This window comes from Botryllus schlosseri, chromosome 12, assembly GCF_051294905.1.
Source record: "Botryllus schlosseri isolate E-star chromosome 12, Bs_hap1, whole genome shotgun sequence".
NCBI lineage: Eukaryota > Metazoa > Chordata > Ascidiacea > Stolidobranchia > Styelidae > Botryllus > Botryllus schlosseri.
In genome coordinates, this window is record NC_137247.1 from 7,836,404 (window position 1) to 7,859,511 (window position 23,108).

General features: G+C 40.4%; 1 protein-coding gene across 1 annotated transcript in view; it reads left to right on the forward strand.

The window, feature by feature from the left end:
* LOC145452301 (uncharacterized) overlaps nucleotides 1-19,145 on the forward strand; it is a 33,802-nt gene extending 14,657 nt beyond the window's left edge. Inside the window, exons 9-21 of the mRNA XM_080330512.1 lie at nucleotides 252-434; nucleotides 669-785; nucleotides 1,111-1,216; nucleotides 4,154-4,292; nucleotides 4,759-4,874; nucleotides 11,345-11,552; nucleotides 11,696-11,797; nucleotides 15,306-15,363; nucleotides 15,468-15,524; nucleotides 17,097-17,184; nucleotides 17,869-17,935; nucleotides 18,490-18,567; nucleotides 18,661-19,145. Coding sequence (XP_080186638.1) covers nucleotides 252-434; nucleotides 669-785; nucleotides 1,111-1,216; nucleotides 4,154-4,292; nucleotides 4,759-4,874; nucleotides 11,345-11,552; nucleotides 11,696-11,797; nucleotides 15,306-15,363; nucleotides 15,468-15,524; nucleotides 17,097-17,184; nucleotides 17,869-17,935; nucleotides 18,490-18,567; nucleotides 18,661-18,742 — 1,401 coding nt within the window. The 3' untranslated portion in view covers nucleotides 18,743-19,145. The remainder of the gene's footprint in view (nucleotides 1-251; nucleotides 435-668; nucleotides 786-1,110; nucleotides 1,217-4,153; nucleotides 4,293-4,758; nucleotides 4,875-11,344; nucleotides 11,553-11,695; nucleotides 11,798-15,305; nucleotides 15,364-15,467; nucleotides 15,525-17,096; nucleotides 17,185-17,868; nucleotides 17,936-18,489; nucleotides 18,568-18,660) is intronic.
* The last annotated feature ends 3,963 nt before the right edge of the window (nucleotides 19,146-23,108 follow it).

A 23,108-nucleotide genomic window follows, 5' to 3' on the forward strand; every position in this document is an offset into this window, starting at 1 on the left:
CGAACAAATGCAAGATACAGTGATTTTCATCGAAACCGATTATACTTGATGACTTGAAATTGACTCGTGAATTTTGCTTCGAGTCACGAGTCATCCACATTTCTGATGCGCCGAGTCAAGTCAAGTCAAGTCATTTTAGCAGAGTGACTCGAGTCAAGTCAAGTCATACGAAAAAGGTGACTCGAGTCTGACTCGAGTCAAGTCATGACTCGAGTCATCCCAACACTGACTCACGGTACCTTCTACTTGAGGACGCCTGGAGAGTAACTTTCTGGATCCCGGCGATCATCACAACACTGTGCCTCATCGTACTTGAAATCAGGGAGTACCGCACGTCTCAAGCGAATCTCAGCAAATGGAAGTCTTACAGGAGGAAAAACATAACAGATGATAAAGCCCAGTACCCTCCGATGAGTGGTCAGAATCCAAATGTGGTATGCAATTTACCGTATCAATATTGGCTGTGAATACCTAAAATGCAAGCGGCTTTATTCGAACCACGCCGTCATTTGTCACACGCAACGTACGTAATTGAGTTTGAGAGCCGCTCACAATCGTCTGATGTATGCCATTAGAACTATATTGTTGATACCGATTCGATCTTCATTTTATTACGGAATCCTAATCTCTCAGTTCTGGACTCAATCCATTTCAATTCTGGTTTCTAGATCACGGAATATTTGGAACACGAGGAGACTGATTTGTTGAAAATGCAGCCTTCCTATTTTCGAGACTTTTGGAATTTGTTCGACTGCACTATATACGCCACACATATTCTGATTTTCGTAAGTATAGTCGTTGAAAATGGAAATTCTAGCAAATCTAGCTTTACCATTTAACTGTCATTTTGTATTGGTGAAAGTATATGTATAGTCAGCATCGGATGTAGTTCTACTTTCAAACTGGATATGAATCTCAGATTTCAAAATTCGTGTGAAATCGTATAGGTATATTTGGTGTGTTTCATCACACCGCTAGGCAGGTGGACTTTTATTCAAAGAGGTTCTTTCACGTTACTATTATCAAGATACATATTTCCAATAAATGTTCAACGGCCATGTACATCGTACCTTTCACGGTAACCAATGCTGATGCTCGCATACTTTCAAGATATTGCACATGATCGAGGTAGCCGCTTTTACTGCCGACAATCGAGCTCCACCGTGCTGTGGGACAGCAGGATGTGACGTCACAGCCAGACAAATTCGAACAGGAGGTAAGAATATTGATAGTTTCGTTTCTCAGTGCACACAGTACCACCAGTAAGCTGGTCATCCACTTTTACAACACAATGCAATGCAATCAGACGTGGTCAGTAACGAAGTATTTCAACTTTTTCGGATTACACAAGCATGTTTGGTCAACCTTTACTGCTTACTCAAGTGGTCATGTTTTTAGACGACTTGTATGACGTGTTTTGCCTGATTCGCTGTAGCGTATCACGTGAGCGCTGTCATGTCCCATGAGCGATCATGGTGCTGCCAACACAGTAATCAGTCATTTCTGTATCTGACCTTACCTAGCAAGGATCGTTGTTTATGGTGTCTGCGCTAGTCGGGATATTGTTAATAAAAGCCTACCATAAGTTCATTGGTCTGGTTCATCACATTGTACTTGAAAAGTCCGTGCCGAAGCTCCACTGTAGGTCACTTTCAGGTATCTAAATGCTTCCACACCACTTCTGATGAGTGAAAATAAGTTAGATCAGGGGTTCTCATGCGTCAATTGCATACGTCAATTCCAATGTGCAAGAAGTTGGAAGCTTGTACATTAACTAAAGAAATGTAACATAAAATTTTAAACTGATTTAGAAGTTTGGAACGCATTTTTGCGGGATGTCGAGTGAGGATCCATGGTTTACTCTGGTGCAAGTATTGTAGGAAACTGTTAAAAAGTAGCATGCAACTCGTTTCAGACAATGTATATGTGCAAGATACGGATACCGCCAGTGCAATTAGGCGACACTTGGTAGTAGAATAGAGGCAATAAAACAACTACGTTTTTTTCAAGGGATATTCAACAATCAAAATCACGTTAGTCGTCTTTAACGTGAATTTTGGAGCTTTGCCTTGCGGGAACTTCAATAGAACGTATAAATATATAACATGAAAAAGACAGCATGAAGTTAAGTCTCCAATATACTACAGTTGAGTTGCATACAGTTGTCGTAATTGAATTTCGGGGTGATTTTGAAGGTTCGCCGATCCGCAACATTTGATTTGAAGTTTGACCGGTCCGCAAGGTCAAAAAGGTTGGGAACCACTGAATTAGTCACACAAATCTTCATGAATATCCCAGGGATACAGAGGGTTGTTTTTACGTGTACCACGTTTTTGTATTTCGTGGAGTGGTGCATGAAAACATAACCTGCTACACCTCTGGACTATATGCGCATAAGAATTGATGTTATTAGTATTGCGAAAGTTGTAGTGGTGCTTGTCTTCCATAAGTGTATGATTCGCTACGGTCTGTAATTACCTTCTGGTACAAGTTACTTTGAAACATCATTAATCTTCGAATATAGGATCACAAATCAAAGGAGTCTACGACATGATATCACAAATTTGGCCGCTGGTGTCAATAGTTCATGGTTGTAACCAAGTCACAAGGTTCCAAATCACGAGTCAATCTCAATTTTATAGATTTGACTCGTGTCAAGTCAAGTCATTTTCAATTCACCACCGAGTCAAGTCTGAGTCCAAGTCAGCGAACAGAGGGTCGAGTCCGAGTCATGATGATATGACTCGAGTCCGAGTCCAAGTCATTGTGTTGACAGCTCATTTTACAGTTGGAGTCTTGTTAAACGCACTTTTTATAACTCTGTCTGGGGTTATCGAATGGTTCGCATTTAAAGTCGAGTCAAGTCGAGTCACCAAAAAATCGCGATTCGAGTCTCACGCGAGTCACTACAACCCCGACTAAAAGGTTATAAGCCGTGAATTGGATGTCACGATTACGACATGATTCGATGAGAAGAGAAATGGTGTATATAACTAATTTACACCCGTTGGAATGACTGTGAAAGCACTATTTGATACCTGGAAGTGCTGTTAACCTGATTTACACCACACACCACGTGGAAACCTGATAAATACCTTAGTTTTCCATTTATGGATTCATGGTGATACTTCATTTTACACTTTAGGGAATTCAAACGTAGATAGGGTTGCATTCAAAACAAACGGTGTTTTAAAACACTTTGTTTAAAACATGTTTTAAAGAGTGTTTTGAACAAATGCCCTTTTAAACCACGAAACTGTGTGGTATTTTCAAATGTATAATTATATGCCATAATTGTTTAAATAGTTTCGAAAAACATGCGGTATGAGCATATACGGACGATTTTTACTCGATATAGTCGACGTGTACGACATGGAGTGGATGGAACACTCAAAATCGTCGTCGGTTCAACAATTATAGCAAGTAGATATAGATTATTGATATGGAATCGGTAACCGTAAAAATGCTGCAAAACGACGTAGTCCTTGGTAAAGAAATTTTTGTTCTGTTTATGACAGTGGTCGAAATCCGTATTCGTCAGAGGAGCCATATGTACCCTGTATTTTCAATTTACGATGAAAATCACTGTGACGTCACAATTAAATATCAGTGACGTCATAGCTGAAAAAGAGCAACAAAAACAACAAAAACAATAAAAAACATGTTTTAAACACGGGCCATGTTTTAAACAAGTTTGTTTTCAATTGATTTTTGTTTTAAATGTAACCCTAAACGTATAGAAAATAGTTTTGTGATATGTTTCCATCCCTTTTCGAGTGAAAATGTCATAAGAACCGCATGAAATAGCCCATGTATTATCACAACTGATTATAGCTTCGAAGATTGTACCTATTCACGGTGTCATTAGTCATCTTGCGTTAGTTGCGAAGATATAGCTTGTATTTTCGAAGGTTGTCATATCCGATTACCTGCTAAATATGCGACATATAAATCAAAGCTATACTTTGTTGAGAAGTCTTCAGGCCTTTCAGTTTCCACTTCCACTTGAATTAGTTTTCTCTTGGGAATTGCTACTTGTACTTGTAATTGAGTAGAAATTCAAGGTTTTATTTATACGTCTACTTAAGTAGCAACCCAAAAAACTACCTCTAAATGCAATATGAAACTTACTCCAACGGTTTTTTGTCTGCAGAACTCACAGATCTATCAGCATGTTCCGCGTCAGATGCTTCGGTCAACAACGTCAGCCTCAGCGTCTGGCTCAATAGATTTATCGCTATCAACGTGATAATGATGTGGCTCGGAATTATAAAACACCTACGACCTTTTAGGTAGCCTAATGTGGACAATATTTGTTCCTGTAAACCCCGCCGCATATATGTATGAATACCCTACCTTATGTATATGACTCAATTTCGTTTTTTCACATGTTCAAAGTAGCTCTACACATCTGATTTCAGTCATCACAATTATACATGCTCCCCCTGATAAGCACGGGCAAATTTTCAATATTCAAGAAATAATGTCGGTGTGTTCGGTAATCCAGGGATGAACAAATATAGTGAGCATGAATCGAAATATTTATTGCTGTTGACGCAATATGAGGTACTGTATTTTAGACCTGCTATACTTCTGACATAAAGGCGCTGCGTTAGTGGCTCATACATGCATACATAACATTCATACATACCCGAGCACTGTATAGTATGGATATAGACTATCACCTATCCGGTCACGGTTACGCTACCCCAAGCTACAATATACCTGAAGTTCGTACATTTTCATGTTTATGCGCAGGCATCTTGGACCGTTGATTGTTATGCTCGCAAAGGCCCTGGTCGACGTTGGATGGTTTCTGATGCTTTTCCTCATATTCTACGTGGCTTACGTTTTTGCGTTTTGGATTATATTTGGTGAGTGTGATACGTTTTCTGGAGATCACCGGCAAAAGTGTAGCACAAACCTGCTCACGCAAATGTTCAGGTGACTATTGAATGAGTGCTCTCGGGTTTCTAGCATACCGAAGCTTTTTTGAGAATGTTTAATTGTTTATAGCATAAAGCATGGGATGCAGTGCCGGCTCGTCCTATAGGGCAACTGGGGCATTGACCCACCTAAAATTCTGTTCTTTAACAATGATTTACCATTTATAGACGTACAGCAATGAATTTATACCGAAATCATTGCGAAAATCATCGCATTGTTCTTGTGCTTTCACTTATAAATGCCTATATATAGCGAAGTCTGTGTTTTCGCTTTGTAAATGCCTAGCCGAGGCCTGCCCCGGTTGCGCCCATACCAAGCTCTCCCTGTCTGTTCTCTCAAAGCCTCTCACAATAAAAAAGGTGCTTTTCCATCTCTTACCATAAAATTATCGAGTCATGTTATGGTATCTATAACTCAACTCCGTTACAGTCCTATGCGTTGAGTCGACCTTTACTCGTATAGGTTTGTGTATTTGTCTATTTAACACAAACAGCAGTGGTGCTTATCGCCTATTAAGGTCATGCACACCACGCCAACGATATTTGTGATGTACAGAATCTTTGTTTTCGTATTCTTTCCGGACGACTTCCACACTCGCGCGCTCCCATATTCAGTATCTCTCTCTTTTATGCATCCGGATATATGTTCTTTCCTGCTAATTTCTTACTGGCGCGGCTCATTCTGGGCTTCATCGCATCATCATTCTGGGCTTTTTGAGACACTGCTGTGGCAGTGAGGTTAACGATGAGGAGCCCAGATAAACCTCCGACACATAGACGTTGTGGTTCGAACCGGGATTCGAACCACTGCCATTGGTGTCGTGACGCCCGCGCTTAACCAAATGCACCACTCGCTTCCCCAAACCGGCATAGGTTTATTTTGACGGTGTTTCGCACCATGATAATTGTTGAAACTTGGTATGTTATGTCGTGATGGTGATATTTAACACTGTTCCAAGTATCACGGTTGCTACTCAAGGATTAGGGTAGTAATTCCGTTTCCGAAGTTAAGTGTGTGCTGATCCGTCATGTAACGCAAACAGATTTTACTCGAAAGCCGGTATTGGTCTCCATTAATTTTGACGATGTTGCATACCGAGATCGGTCATGAGTAGGGCGGTTTTTTTTTTACCTAAAAAAGGAAAATTTTGACCAAAAAAATTTAAATTTTGACTTTTTTTGACCTAAACAAATTGAATTTCGACGAAATTTTGACTTAACGTATGCAAATTAGTTGTTTTCCCACATAATGTTAAAATTGTACCACTTATCTTCATTTCTGGTTGGAACTGACTGTCCTAACGAAGTAGTTTGGCATGAAAAAACGTTTCTGGCTTAGAAACATGCAACATTTTACACGGAAAAACCAATATTTTAACGAAATCTGGCCCTATGAAGAATTCCAGTGGTTACAATATGTATTATGGTAGAAAAAAATTTAAAAAAATTGTAGTACAACGAGAGATACTTTCCTACATTCATGGGTAGAAAGTGCATGTCTTTACTAAGAAGCTTGCCAAGGACGTTCAACAGCAGCAGTTGTTGGCTGACAACACTCAAGTTGTGCGTACACCGCTGGTGACACACCGTGTTGCTTCATTCTGACAATGTTGTCTACATCACAATTTTTCACCAAACGCTTCTTAATATAAAAATGATGCAATGCGCAGGCAGTCTTTCTTCAGTTAGGATATTGCGGTACGTTGACCATAACACCATGTTTACCTACTTTTTTTACTTGTCCGTTTATGATTCACTTCACAATGAGCAGACAATTAGCCGTTTACAGCGGTAGGCCTATAAAGTAGGCTACAAGCTGTAAAATATCAAATGATAAGTTCACCGACAGTGCAAAATCTACGATACGAATGAAATGCAGACGTCAAAAAAAAATTTAACTTGATGAAAAATTTTGACAAATTTTGACCTAACGCTACAATTTTGACAAAATTTTGACAAATTTTGTCATGTCAAAAAAAGACCGCCCTAGTCATGAGATTTGGCACGATATGTCTTAATTTTAGTATCGAACGCTGTGCCAAGTTTTAAGTTTGTCACAGAACTATGTGGGTGGTAATTTTGTTTCCTAAGTCAAGTGAGAGCTGCCTCGTCAGATTTTACGCAAATGCCGGTATTGGTCTCAAATGGTTTTAACGATGCTCCCTACCTAGATCTGTCATGAGCTTTTGCAATTTTGGCTATGTCTAGATTTAAGTATCGAACGCTGTGCCAAGTCTCAGCGTCAACATACACTCAGTGATTCGGGCAGGCATTTCGTTGTCGAGTTCGAATATGGTAGAGATGTGCGCTGATCTGATACTTACCTACCGCATTGCGGATTTCACGCAAAAGCCAGTGTTGGTCTCTGCCAATTTTAGCTGTGTTTGATACCGAGATAGGTGATGATATTTCAAATGGAATAATTTGTTGATCTCATGTAACAGTAAGTTTCTCGGTCTATTTAGTATTATGTTCTCCAATGTCGATTTTAACGTGAACTTACAGCCTTCAAGGTATTTCGTTTCCGATGCTGAATAACTGCTGATCAGTTGATCACCTGATCATCCAATACCTCAATATATTTTACGCATAATTCGCTGTTGGTCTGTATTGATTTTGACAGTGATCCATACCGAAATGGGAGATGAGATTGCGTATTCCACATCTCGATGACGTCATCTAAAAGTGTTCGTTCTAAGTTTACGGCTTTCATTCACATTTTTATTCGGTAATATATTTTCCAATAGCGATTTCGCAGCAGAGACAGTAAGCCGTAAGTGTTGGTTGCCCGACATGTGAGCATCCGGCACAATGGAAAACGACAGTTCAGCATGTGAAACTTCAGCATGTGACTTTATAGTCCTAAAAATTACACCCTAACCGGAAACATAGCCCTGAAAGTATCCCTTATATATATCCTAACCTCAAGCTTAACCCTAACCCGACCTTAAATTCAACCATAACCCGTAATTTTACCCACATGCTCATGTGTCGCATGCTATAATGTCGAATGCTCCACGGACCGTATGTCTTGTGTCACAATCTTCACTGCTAAGGGCGAAAGTGGGCGCACGTGTATTGGGATAGACCTGATCGATCTGCAGCATCTGGTCTCTGACAACTACGAAGTCACATTTTCACGTCGGAATACACCACTGTGGCGCAGTGTTGAGATGACTCGAGTCAGACTCGAGTCAACGTTTTATGGTGACTTGACTGGACTCGAGTCACTTTGCAAAAATGACTTGACTTGACTCGGCGCTTCAAAAATGTTAATTGACTCGTGACTCGGAGCAAAATTTACGAGTCAATTTCAAGTCATCAAGTAAACGATGTCGATTAAATCTCCCTTTCTTATCTATGATCGGATTGTTCGCGATACGCCGATGTCACTTTGGGAGGGCAACCAATCATTCACAGATTGACCGCAAACAAAACGATCACAGCTTATGTTGTCGTAGTAGTAGAATAATAGATTAATCCAATATAGAAACGTATCTTTGTTTCTCAGGCGGCTCAGTATGCTTACATTACGCAGTGCTCACCTTTACCAAACCTCTTGTATAGTTTAAATCGAACGAACATAGTTTATTTGTTTATATTCTCACGCATGAGTAGGTGGGTAGTGTACTGAACCATATCAATTTGTTTCGACTTCTGGAAGCTTCGTATTCGAACCTATTTTGGTTTATATTAACAGACTGTAACAGGCAGTTATATGCAGTTATTCGCGTATTTTATTAACAGTTCGAAGTGTGCGTGAGCGATACAAGGTGTTTTTGCATGTATATGTAACTATATACTTTCTATTTGATTCAAAATAAATGGCCAATTAATCTAGGGCAGGGGTTCTCAACTTTCCTTGTATAACGGGCCGCATTTCAACAGCAAAAGACGCTGCGGGCCGCAGAACTATGTTACCTTGCATTCATGGGCTACTATTAAATTTAGGGTATTGTAGCCGATTTACCAGTCGTATACCGGCATTTAGTACATTTCTATGCATTGTAAAGTAATAATGAACAGCGTTCGTGAGTTTGCAGCTGTTGCTTGTGAGAATATGTATCTTCTAGCGGCGCATGTAAATCCCTTCATGGAGCGTGCATTACATTCGTTGTCAAGTCGGTATATGCAACTTCAAATCCTTCCACCAGAGAGCCGAACTCTTTGTTCCAATGCGTGGGCGAGCAAGTATAAAATTACTATAACTTTTGCGTTACAGAGACCATTATCACATTGAGCTCTGAGTGATATGAGAAGAAATCTGGGGTTTGGGGCATTTCTGAGCAAAACAATCAACATTTCTCCTTTCCGTTCATGCCTGGGGCACTGTACCAATAGTTACAGAAGTCAGCTTTGTCAAGTTGATATTTTTCGCTGGTCCCCTCCCCACGTTTGCCCAGCCAGTATTTCTCTGCATATATGTCCACTCTGATGAAATTCAACCAGATAATTAGTTATACAATGTCGGTGGACATGGTGATGTTACTCGTCTGGTCAGGATTGAATCAGACGATTGCATCTTCGAAATTTGTCTGGTGATGTTGTCCTTGCTGCTAAGTTCCGGAAACAGCAAATATTCGCAAAGTATGTTACGATTTTATTGAAATCACACCTTCTATATCAGATTTCTTGGGTTTAGCGATATTCGAAGCAATTTTAAACGATGCGTCTATAACGTCATCGGCAATCTCAACAACCGTTCGCAGTGAGTCAAACACTCTTTAAAAGTGTAGGCCTACTAAGAAGCGGGATTCTCTTGAACCAGAGTCCAGCCAAATAATGATTCAAAACAATAACAATCTGAAGTCGAGCATATATCAAGAAACGAGAGCACATTGAAGCAGTGGTTCTCAAACATTTTTTAGTCACGCCCCCCCCCCCCTTTTTGATAGGGAAAAATTTCGTGCCCCCTTATCGTCATATAACAAAATGCAACCAGAATGCTAGCAATACAAATCGCTAGTTTGATGGCGTGGAAGGTTATAGCCGTTGATCAGAGAATTCTCAAATATGAAATTCGGACTATACACAGAGAAATAACAGTGAATTAGGGATAAATTGCGCGCAGCGCGACATTTTTTTCAGTTGACCGCACCTTCGCGCCCCCTTCAGATGCTTCACGCACCAAAGAGGGCGCGTGCCCCCAGTTTGAGAACCACTGTCTTCAAGAATGAGTAATCAAACGAAACAGAGACGGTGCGATATAAGAGCTAAGTATCTAAATTAATTTGTAACAATACCGTGTCATTAGTAATTGCGTTTATAATGAAAGATGTCGCGGGCCACAAAATATACGTCTGCGGGCCGCATGCGGCCCGCGGGCCGCGGGTTGAGAACCCCTGATCTAGGGTTACCATACGTCCTCTTTTAAGAGGATTTGTCCTCTTTTTTGACTTTTTTGAAAGTGTCCTCGGAGGACGTCCTTTTGTCCTCTTTTTTGAGATTTTGTCCTCTTTTTTGAAAATTTAGGTCAGATTTAGAGCAAATTGCGAGTGATATGCCGTAAATTAGCACAGAAGTGACGCTCCGGCGGGTATTTCGGAGTGAAAAACGGTGATTTTAGCTCTGAGCGAAAAGCTGACCTTTTTCTTTTAGTCATCCGCCCAGCAAAGTGGAGAGAAAAACGGTATTTTGAGCTCTGAGCGAATAAATGACCTTTTTTGTAGTCATCCACCTAGCAATGTGGAGAGAAAAACGGTATTTTGGGCTCTGGGCGGAAAGATGACCTTTTTTTTTAGTCAATCGATCACAATTTCACCGGTTTTTAAGAATTCTTCTCCGGTTTTGCAAGTCTCAAATTTCTGAAAAAGTGTCCTCTTTTTAGATTTCCAAAATATGGTAAGCCTAAATTAATCTGTCTTTCACCCAGTTAGCAAAATGTCATGACTTTGTATCAACACTCATACTTCGAAAATTCAATCAGACTTGAATCCTGACTTGACTCGTGACTTGACTTGACTTGACTCGAGTAACCACCAAAAAAAGAGTGACTTGACTTGACTCGAGTCGAGTCAAAATGGGCAGTGACTGGAGAGGACTCGTGACTCGAAGGTAGTGACTTGATCCCAACACTGCTGCGACGTCATCTAGACAACAAACATCGCGTGCACCCCTTGCCCAACTCCCGATGTTTCCACGAGCCGCCACTGGTAGGATGTATTTTACGATGCCGTCATTCATGTTGGCTTGCGATCTACCATTACTGCAATCGATTGCTTGTAATCCCCATTCACGCTTGCATTATGCAAAGATTATATTTCGCTAAGATTTATGCCTACCTTTCATAGCACAAGACCTGCGTATTTTGACTTACTTCTGATTCATTGTCTTTCGATTGGTCGACCTGGACACGATATTTTCGAATCAGTTGAATAATAACTCAATGCAACTTTTAGGTCTTCATACGCCGATTAATTCAATGTCGACTGTGGACCGAATAATGTTTTCGCTGTATCGTATTACACTGGTCGATGAGTATCAGTACGACCAAATGCACGCCTTCGATATTGTGATGACGTACATTCTTGTCGGGACGTTTCTGGTGATCAGCGCCGTACTCTGCATCAACATTCTTATCGCGATGCTAAGCGATACTTTCCACAGGTATAAAGGATTCTGTCAACATATAAAACCATTTTAGGAAGTTTTGTGGCAATTCTGCTTCGTTGTATAACTGAACCGGTATCACATCCTGTTTCGTATGTGCTTAGCATATATAAGGGTAACAACCTAACATTTTTGAACAGGATTTACAGTAACGCCAAGGCCACTGCTAGAATGCAACAGGCAATTTTCCTCCTGAAAACCGAAGAGGGCCTCACCACCGCTCAGCGAGCTGACTTTAAAAGGTATAATGTGCACGTGCACACTGCACAATGCATGCGTATTAGCGCTGTTCAAAAAAAAATTCTAAATGTTGCTTGCTAGGCCAGGGGCTCTCAAACGATTGGCCATGGCCCACTGGTGGGCCACAGGAGGATTTTGACGTGTGCCACAGAGCTATTTTGAGAATTATAGAATTAGTGAAAGTTTAATTATATTTGTTATGTTATTTGCTCAAAAATACATTCATATTAGCGAATTATGCGTAGGGTACATCAAGCTTTTCATCCGAATCTGATGAGACATAGCGGCACGCATGGAGTGATTGTAGTCACAATGTACAAGCCGAAAATGAGAGGGTAAACGGAGACTGATGTCCCGCCTACGATGGAGACTTTTGTCCCCGCTATGACAACCTACGGCTAACAGCAATGATAATTAGTTCGATTTAATAATAATTAGAAGTTAATGCTGAAGTAATAATCAAGTATTCCGGCAGGGTCACATGTCGTATACCGCGTAAATCGGTGTGCAATGTGCAATAAAGTCGGACTGAATAGTAGTTGATGTAGATTGACGGTGCTTCGGCACGTGATATTATTGTGACATAAAATACCCGTAATTGCAATTTTTTCATCAATTATATCAACTGCCTGTGGAAGTATATACGGCATCATGGCTACGAATCGCAATGGATTGAGGATATAGAGCAGCACATTCATCTCTGGAGTTGGTTTAAATTGACCGGCCTTGAAATCCTTGTACAAGTACATAATTTAAGAGTCACATGTCACATGAATATATTTTATCATTGTATCAAACGTTCTGACATCGCAACTTCAGTAGGTATCATATACATACTATGCAGGGTTACCATATTTAGGAATCCGGAGAGAAGGACACTTTTTACAAATCATAAGAATCAGATTAGTGGACTAGAAAACTGCTGATTCTAAAACGTCTACTGGAAATCCTGTTGCGTTGACTAAAAAAAGGTCATCTTTCGGACTCGACTGCAAAATCACCCACTTTTTAACTACACTGCCATGGTAGTGACTACAAGAAGGTCGTTTGACCCGCTCGAACGTCCGCATTACACATTTCGTGTCATTTATGTTTTTTTTCTGTTCCGCCTGTCCATTAGCCTGCTGGCTGTCAAAGTTATATAAATGAGGACATTTAGGCGTCCGCTAGGGACATTTTCCATTTCCTGAAGGGGAGGACATACATGGTAACCCTAATACTATGTACAATGTACATGTAAATTGTACAGCTTGCATATTAAAAAATTCATCCTCACTTCTTGGTAGTATCCCATTCACCGAAAAATTTTTTGAAGCTATCCCAGAATCGTTATATTATCCTCCACTTAATGGAACTAAGACCCCAATCACACAGCGGGGGTTAGATCATTAAATTTCGCGACATGAGTGTAACAGCGGACGGCAATAATGCGCACACGAGTTATGCGATCTATACCAGGGCCGTAACTGTCGCACCCCAAACCCCCGATTGGGGAGCTTGAAGGGGCTCAAAATGATTTCGTTGGTCGTTTGTTGGAGGAGATTTATTCAATTTGAAAATTTTTCTTGCGCGTTGCGCGATTTCATATGCCCAGAGGTCTAGCTTGCAGTGGCGGAAATATTTAACCAGTATTTCTGCAACATTGGTCCGGATCTTGCAGCTGCAATGCCAAACTCCTCTGATGACTTTCTCCATACTTGAGTCCAAGCCCTCAGAAATTCATTTTTCTCGAGCCGACAAGTAGAGGAGAGGACGCGATGGTATTATCTGAAATGAAAAGTAACAAAGCAGTAGGACCCGATCTCTTCCCAGTTAAATTTTTGAAGCTGTAGTCTTTAATATTATTGGTGGTGTTATATGCATTTTCTTTAATGAGTCAATTCGTCTGGCATTTTTCCAGATGCACTGAAGACTGCCAGAGTAATGACAGTGTTTAAGAAAGGCTGTATAAACTAATTTCCAACTACCGACCAATATCTGTTTTGCCACATCTTGCTACGGTTTTCGAGAAACTGATTGACTGCCGACTCAAGAAATTATTTGAGTTGAATGCAGTACTGTCTCCGACTTAGCATGGATTCAGATCAAACCTTAACGCCAACCATGCAATACTATCAATTGTAACGGACTATTACAAAAGCCATCATCCAAAAAAGTGGTTGCAGCATTTTTATCGACCTTCGCAAAGCTGTCGACACAGTTAACCACAGAATATTAAGATACAAGCTAGAGCACTATGGAATTAGGGGTGGACTATTGCAGCAACTCCACTTGAAAGATACCCGGCAAACCGTAAACAATTTGTTAAACTGGGGACATTAAGAACGACTACCACAGACATAACCTGCAGAGTGCCACAACAAGGCTCAGTCTTTGGATCGACTTTTTTCTCGTTTATATAAACGACATTTCGTAATGCATCTTTATTCCACACAACCTTATTTGCTGATTTGCGTGCATCTGTAAATAGGGAACTCCCAAAAGTGTCGAGATGGCTGCAAGCAAACAAACTAAGTTTGAATGCAGATAAGACCAAGATGCTCCTTTTAAATACTGTCGCCGCCAATCATAATTTCACTGTGAACATCAATCATTAGAAAATCTCCACACGTGACTGGGCAAAATATCTCGGCGTCCCCATTGATGCCAAAATGTCTTGGAAGCAGCATATTAAATGCACAGTATCAAAACTAGCTCGATGTGAGGTAATATTGACCCCTCTGCAATCTTTGGTTTCTAGATCAATACTACGAACCATTTACTTCTCACTTTTCCCCTCTCACCTGCAATATGGAATGGTAGTATGGGGGAAATCCATGCGAAATAATTTTGTACAGAATCCAAACCCTGCAAAATCGTGCGATACGGTTGATCTCATTTGTACCTTTACGTACTAAATTATCTCTTTACTAGCGTAAACATCGAATTTTGCAAGCTCACGAACTATATATTGCTTCGAAGTAGCAAAAGTTATACACGAATATTTTCCAATAGTTGGCCTCATGTGCTTGATGAATTTTCCATACATGCTGAAAATGCTCACTCCCGTTACACGAGATCTTCGTCAAAGCAAAATATCTACTTACCCCCACCCAATAGCAACTAAAAGAATAATCAACTACTCAGGACCTATCAGCTGAAATGCATTACCGCTACATATCCGCGAACAGCCTTAAAATAGATTTTAAAAATACCTACTTAATTAACCTTCCTCTTGTCGTCATATTACCACCGTTGCCCGATCTCGGCCAGACATTGCTTCATTGGTCATTTGATCATTTGCTTCCATCGTTTAATTGCTTCTTTTTTATTTTCCTTTTTTAGGCTTCGCCATTACCGGTTGGAATGGATTCAAATTTAGTACACATCGTTTTCTTTAGGTAACCTGACGATTTAATCGCCTAGCAAGCAAGATTAGGAAAAACCTTTTTTTTGAATAGTCCTAATGCGCATGCTTGGCTCTCAAAATTTAAGTATCAATAATGAAATTATTCTTTGAATGGACTTTAGCGTAATCAGGAAGAACTACAACCCCAAAGAAGTGGATATGTCAGACCAACAAGATTACGTGAGTTAATTCCGACTAAATGCCTGACGTGGCGTGATGCATGCTTCGCGAAATTCCGGGTTACAACCGGGCCTATGATATTCACCTGATTTATCTATTTTCAGGGATACAATGAGGAGTCCGACTTCGCGAGGATGCGGACACTTATTGAAAGATACCAGGTACTTTTTCGGACTATTCGCCGCAACAAACAGCAATAGAATGGCTCGCCTTCTCCTGTGTGTCGATTTGCCACTGTGGATAGTAGCCCATAGTGATCCTCATCATTACCATGCTGGAATTTTTATGTCTGGTGCCCATCCTGTTACGATCCGACCCATTTACCCGATATTGGGACTGGTGGCTGGGTTCTGATGGACATCCAGCAGGAATCGAACCTGCGACATCATCTGGTCCGTAAGACCAGCCCTGCAACCATACAGGACGTTCTATCGGCCCACAGTTGGGATGGTGTGAATCGCCAAAGTCCCGCTTTGTGCGAATACGAGTTTATATCAAAGGCTCCCCGTGAAAACGAAGCTATGGCGTTACATTGATAATTCCAAACACTATGCAGTTAAATACAATGTGCAAAGGGACAAAGCAGTTATTATCTAAAATCGCAACACCAGTGATGTCTGGAAATATGTGGATGCCAACTCATGATTAAATCCGAAATTTAGATGATGGTACTTGACGCACAATAACTCTTTTTGCATAAAGCTAGCTATAGGTAAGATGTACGTGCCTAATCATGTGGTTTCCCTTATCGGAATTATAACAAAATTCCGGTTTGAATTGCACGAAATCGTTGTTCTAAGATTTGAATGTCTTCCTGACCATGATGATCGAAAAATATTTGATATGTCGCATAAATATTCACATGGTAGAATAGGCTTACCATAAGTCCTCTTTTAGAAGGATTAGACCTATTTTCTCAAGAAAAGTGAATGGTCCTCCAAGGACGCTAAAAATGCCAATCGTCCTCTTTTTCGAATTTCGAGTTAGTTGCTTATAATTTGAACAATACTTTCGTGCGAGACGTTGTATTTATTTCCAAAATAGTACTGTAGTCATTGCAGATGCTGAATCGCTGGTTTAAAAAGGGTTTTGAACAAATTGCCCTACCATCCCCACCGTATTGTTATTGCAAACAGTGTTTGACGTTCTCTGTAACATCGGTGCCTTTATACATGCCAGGATCTGTCGCAGTTTTTCTGGCACAAGATCGATCTTAACAAACCTATTGGTTGGAGCAGTTTGGAACATGTTGACGGCTGTATAGTGTATACCAATTCAATAATATTTTCAGTAAAAAAATAAATTCGAGAAGTCAAAAATGCACATTCCCTATTGGCAGAAGTAAACGGAACCAAAGAGTATTCATGGGCTAAATCGGAAAAATAAATTTGATCATGTTTTTGTAACTTTTGCCGGCAACTATACCAAGGAAATGTAAAACGTCATCAAACTCCAACGTAACAATTCTACTTTCGGTTTTCTCGTCAGCAAAAATGTCCCCTTTTTGGATGCTGAAAATATGGTAAGCCTGGGGTAGGACCTTCCGAGGTTTGTTTGCGAATACGAACGTATGATTTATTAAAATTATCAAAGCAGGAACGTGAACCGAACGGTCGCAACATCTATATCACACTGGCTACTGCGACAATACTCGATCCCTATTATGTCGTAGCTCCCGTTCGACCATACCATCAACATTTCACAACTCCTTATATTTACCGTTGTTTTTGCAGAGAGATAATGTAGCAGCAATAAAGATGATTCTACTGAACATTTCTAGAGTGAAAGAAGAAGGTAACCAACCGGTAATGGACAGCGCAGGTCAGCCTCCTTAAAATCGAGAAGAAATATACTTTGTTCGAGTTTATTTGTATTATTTGTGCCAAGTTAGGTATCTATGCAGTTACAAGACGAGCCGAGCGCAGTGCAGTCAACAGTACGCACGGACTAGAAATGTGCTTCGCGCGGTTTTTCGATATATAAATCGGATCGAAATCAACCGCCAGAGCAAATTGGACATTTATTACGAAACTTTTATGTTGTGCAGATGTTGAAATTAGCTATACATTGCTTGATCACATTACTTGGATTGCACATGGTCACTGATAGAATTAATAACAAAGGCACCGGGCATATGTATCATGCAATGATCAACCTCCAATCGTGCAGGAACATCTTGTACTACTTCTATTGATATAGGTGACCTGTTTGTTTGTTTATGATATTCATGGTGTTTACACTGCATTGGTCATTTTACAACAGGCTGATATTCACTATTTTGATTCCTTATCTACCGACTTGTAACACGGCTCACTTGTATCCTGTTTTTAAATACACGGCTTACGCGGATCACGCGGCGAGGAGGGACCTAAAAGAATAACCAACACAATCAGTTACTCTCGTCTCTATTCTAAAACATACCCACTGAGGATGTACCTCGCAATGTGCTGGATATAGCTTCCCCTAATAGTAGAAAAGAATACTAATATTCTTCTATCATTTCAGACTTTCCAACGCAGGGATATCAAGATATCCCCGCTCCAACGTATCACGTATCGGCTCGAGATGGCATGTGAGTACCATTAATCCGTATTGGTGTGTTGCGTGTGGTATTTCCATACCAAATCATCATCATCATCATCATCATCATCATTGGTTTATTAGCAATTTTATCAGTTCAATACACCACAAAAAATGCGATACAATGAAAAGACAGGAAGGTGTCGAAGCGACAAGGAGCAGTCTATGGAATCTGACACCCACCTTGGCCTAGGCGATATAAAGAGGAGGCATGCACACTGAATGAAAGTAAAGAAGATAGTATAGAAAAAGAAAGCGACAATAAATAGGGCGGCATGTCATGGGAAGCGAGATCGATAGGTCAGTCGTGGTCCGGTAATTTTGAGGATGGACTGTATTTATTTAGTAGTAATTGCTTGTATTTCGACTTGAATGTGGACATGTGGACAATCAGACACTACTGTATAAAGAATAAAACATCCAGTTATCTCGATAGATGTCACATCGAACAGTGTTTGTCAGTATACCTCCACCTGAGAAATGGTCAAAATGACTGCATATATGGGCAGACATTGTTCTACGCTAATCATGACATCTTTCTCATAGTCGATCGTTGAGGCGCGCGTCTTCCGCTGCACGCAGTCAGTCGAAACGCAGCAGTTGTAGCAAACTACGAGAATCGAGGTACATGAAATAGCTATATACATTTATCTGTTTGTTGACATTACGAAAATAGCAATACCTTGGCTGGCACTGACCATTGAATGCTTTTGATAGAATGGATGCTTCAAATCGGGAACGCGGCTCTTCGGTTGGTGATCAATCGCAATCTCACGATCACGAAAACCCGGATGGATAAGTGAATGATACTGCGACATGTCATCATCAGAAGGACAGAAGGATTTTCCGAATGTCTGAGCTAGAGACACGCGTGCTTAAAGAATAATAATTATAACAATATTTAATACTAATGTAACATGCTATACCTACATTCCAAGACGCACTTTCCGCCTTCAAAATTTAGTCTCTAGGCGCCGTATCACTATGCGTTTTCAGTTGTAATAAATGTACGGCTGCATTGAGTATGATTAGGGTTTATTCAAAATTTTCATAGCCATGATATGCTACATGGTATTATCAAAATGCATTTTATTGTGAATTTACTAGTGACGTAGATTAATGCCTTAAATTATAGATGTATTTATTTGTACTTCTTTGAATCGTTGTGGACCAGAATGGATGAATAAATCTTAGAAATGAAATGGTGTCCGCCGAGGCCAGACACGATTGCGCGATATTGCGTTCACACGTCCTAGGTCAGGGCTCGGGAACCGTCTTTGTCGAAAGAGCCATATTGGCCCTATATTCCCAACCGTCATTCCCAAAGAGCCATGCAACGATGTCAATAAAATGCTACGTCACAAATGAAGATTCGTGACGCCACAATGACACTAAATCGGAGCTCACCACCGGGTAGGGTTACCATATTTTGGAATCGGGAAAGAAGGACACCTTTTCAAGATTTCCAGACTTCGAATTGTGGAGTAAAATTCGGAAAAAGTGGTAGATTTTTCCCACTTCGTGGTGAAAAAAAAGGTTAACTTTCCGGCTCAACTCCAGAAATACAATTTTTCTTCTACACCAGTGGTTCCCAACCTTTTTCGACTCATCGCCCCCTTTTGAAGCTCCACACCGATCATCGCCCCCTAAATATTGGGAAAGTAAAAACAGCACTTTGTCAGACCCCCGAACGTTGGTCTTTGACCCCATAGGGTGATAAACCAAACCCCACACCCCCCTCAGCCAGTGGGCCTTATGTCGCTACATATCAGCTATACCCTATTTCATGTACTGTTTTTGTGAGTCACCGTATTTCGCCTAAACGCGCGAAGCGCGACAACTTCATATAATTCATGTTTGAATCGGTCAATATGGTCGGGAATCGCATATATATTGCTATCAATTTTTTATCCTCTTTCTGCCCGCGTAATCAGATTTACCGGTAGAGCTGAATGTGGTGTGCTGGAAAAGGTAGGACCCCTAAATAATAATTAAACATCTTCTGGCGGAATCGTTGTTATATTGACTTCGGTACATGATGTTATTTCGTGATCTCCTATATCTGCTATGTCAGAAGATATGGAAATCGTCAAAACGTACCAAACTAAAAGACGCACATGATTTCAAATTGGTATTTCTGTACTGGCAAAAAAATTTTTCCTTGCGGGATGGCATTTTTCCTGTAGGGTTAAAGTCGCTAGGACAGGAACATTTGACGCCATCCATTGAGGCGCATATGGACATGTATGTATATATATATATCGAATTTTTCGGTCAGCACAAGGGCATTCCTTTTCGGCCAAGGCCTTCTCGCTGCTGATCGTTCTGGCACACTTCTCGGAGGCGCATGTTACATGGCCTTTAACTTCATATGTCTTGGTGCGTCGTGGCGCAGTAAAATCAAGATATATGATATCATTAAATCGCACGCAGCGCGAAAAATTTCTGAACAAGTTGCATGAATTTCTAAAAGATTACTTTATACTTCATGTCAATTCACGAAATTATTTTGGGCCCCCATCGAGTTCGGGCCCCCACCCCTAAATGTGGAGTTTGAGATGCGGTAGTTACGGTCCCGACTCTAATATAGCCGTTTTAACGCGCCATCGCCCCCTTCGTTGCTTTCGCCCCCTTCGTCCGTTTTCGCCCCCCTATCGCCCCCTTCGTTATTTTCGCCCCCCTAGACCGCCAAATCGCCCCCTGGGGGGCGATATCGCCCACGGTGGGAACCACTGCTCTACACTTTACGTTGGCTGACTAAAAAAGGTCGTCACTTTCGTTCGAACCACGAATTTCCTATTTAAAGTCATTTATGCGCATTTTCACTCGAATATATCCATATTCCCAAAAAGGATGACATTTAGGTGTCCTAAGAGGACATTTTCAGAAACCCGAAAAAGGAGGACGTATATGGTAACCCTACCACAGGGGATTCTGCAGGTGATGTTACACCACTCGTATACCAATTAAGCCGGTGGCCTGACATTTTATCATGCGATACTTCAGCATGATTGCTATGAAGAATCAGTTGCAAGCTACATATTTTCAATTGTATTTCCGTGAGATGCATATGATATTAGTCGAAACTTAACGTAATGAAGAAGTACATTTCAAATCCAAACCAATCATTGTAGATAACAATAAAGTGTGAGGCTACTAATAACGATTTTGTACAGCTAGGCAGCTTTAGATGGATCAAGTCAGCACACGCAACTAAAGCCCTATACGCTATAGCAGAATTGTTCTACTGTTAGTCACGCGCGGTTCAATCAAATCTTCCTAACCGGGATAATGAACGTCGATGACGAAAAATATTGTTAACGGCTATTATTTCGTCAACTTAAATACTCAATTTTGTTACGGTAGTAATGTAACGTTGCGCTACAAGCGTACATCTTAATAGCAGTGTTAGCACTATGTTTGTAATTTGAATGAATTCACGTCCTATAGGGAGTATTTTTCCTGTCGATGAACAGCAACGCAATGTGGACAAACTGCATTGTCATACAGGTGTCGCCATGTCGGCTTTTTTCTGATTAATCAACGCACCTTCCTATCGAAGGGGTGCGATGCCGCGAACGGCGCATACCCGCGTGATATTGGCTTCCGCCGCGACAGTAACTTTTTATCGATTTAGTTTTGTCCGACGTAGACCCTTAAATAACTTGAAGGTTTCATATTTGCCGTGCTACGGATAAAGCTATTATATTGGAATGATAAATGAGCAATCACCATTGACCAATTATAATTATTATCAGCGGGCAATCTCTGACATGAATTTTAGAATGCTTAATTAGGCTTACCATATTTCGGAAATGAAAAAAGAGGACACTTTTTCAGAAATTTCAGACAAGCAAAACTGGAGAAGAATTCTCAAAAACAGGTAAATTTCACCCGCTTCATGAACGGTTGACTAAAAAAAAAAGGTCATCACTTCCGCTCAGAGCTCAAAAACACGTTTTTCACTCCACATTGCTAGGTGGATGACTAAAAAAAAAAAAAAAAAAAAAAAAGGTATTTATTTCGCTCAGAGCTGAAATCACCACTTTTCCCTCCGAAATACCCGCCGGAGCTTCACTTCTGCGCTAATTTGTGGCATATCACTCGCAATTTCCTCTAAATCTGACCTAAATTTTCAAAAAAGAGGACAAAATCTCAAAAAAGAGGACAAAAGGGCGTCCTCCGAGGACACTTTCAAAAAAGTCAAAAAAGAGGACAAATCCTCTTAAAAGAGGACGTATGGTAAGCCTAGCTTAATAGGACGGGTTCCGAGCCCATAAAACCCTGGTCTCGCCACTGTCTTGACATCACATAGACTTGTCTTAGCTACCACAAGAATTATGAATGTTGCCGTTATGAAAATTTTCGAAGAGTTGCAGCAATATTGATAAGTAAGATGCGAATTAAGTAAAGTTGAGAAATTACCAGATAGCCACATGGTATCAATAAAAGATAGGTACGAAGTGAACGTGAGGTTCACGTTCGCGTTCTGTGTGTGAATCTCGGAAAAAATGATAAATTGAAAATTGTAATATATGAAAACGTTTCACGTTCACGAACGAATCTTGGTAGGTTCTGCATTGTGAACCTTTTTCATATATTACAATTTTCACTTTATGATAACGTCTTTGGTTGAAATTTAATGAATTTCAACTGCAGGCCGCTCTGTCTATGAATGGCACTAGAAGCATAAAAAAATAAACACTTATCGAGCATGCACCTTGACAATCTCAAAAATTTTACTTGCTTTGTTACAAATGTTTGATCAAAATATCCAGCTTTCCGTTTGTGAATATTTAATGACTCTCTGCTGTGAGCTTGATCCGCAATCACACAACATCAAGAGCGAAATACACTACATGTATAATTTGTATATATAGTCAGCGAATGATGCTTATTCAACCAATCAATGAAATTGATATCGTTGTCTGATGTATAAAATCTAGCAAGCGTTCGGGGTAAATGTTGAATTCATATGTTTATTGTATCATAAAAACCAAATCCGTGCGATTGGGGTGTTGGATACTGCTGTATAACTTGTTAATTGGGTATCATATCGGTAGCAAATATAGAAACCCGTTTTACACTCTGCCTAATATCAACGTAACAAATTCACACGCCGAATACATTGTCCGGTCTGGCCTACACCGTTAAGGGGTAAAAGC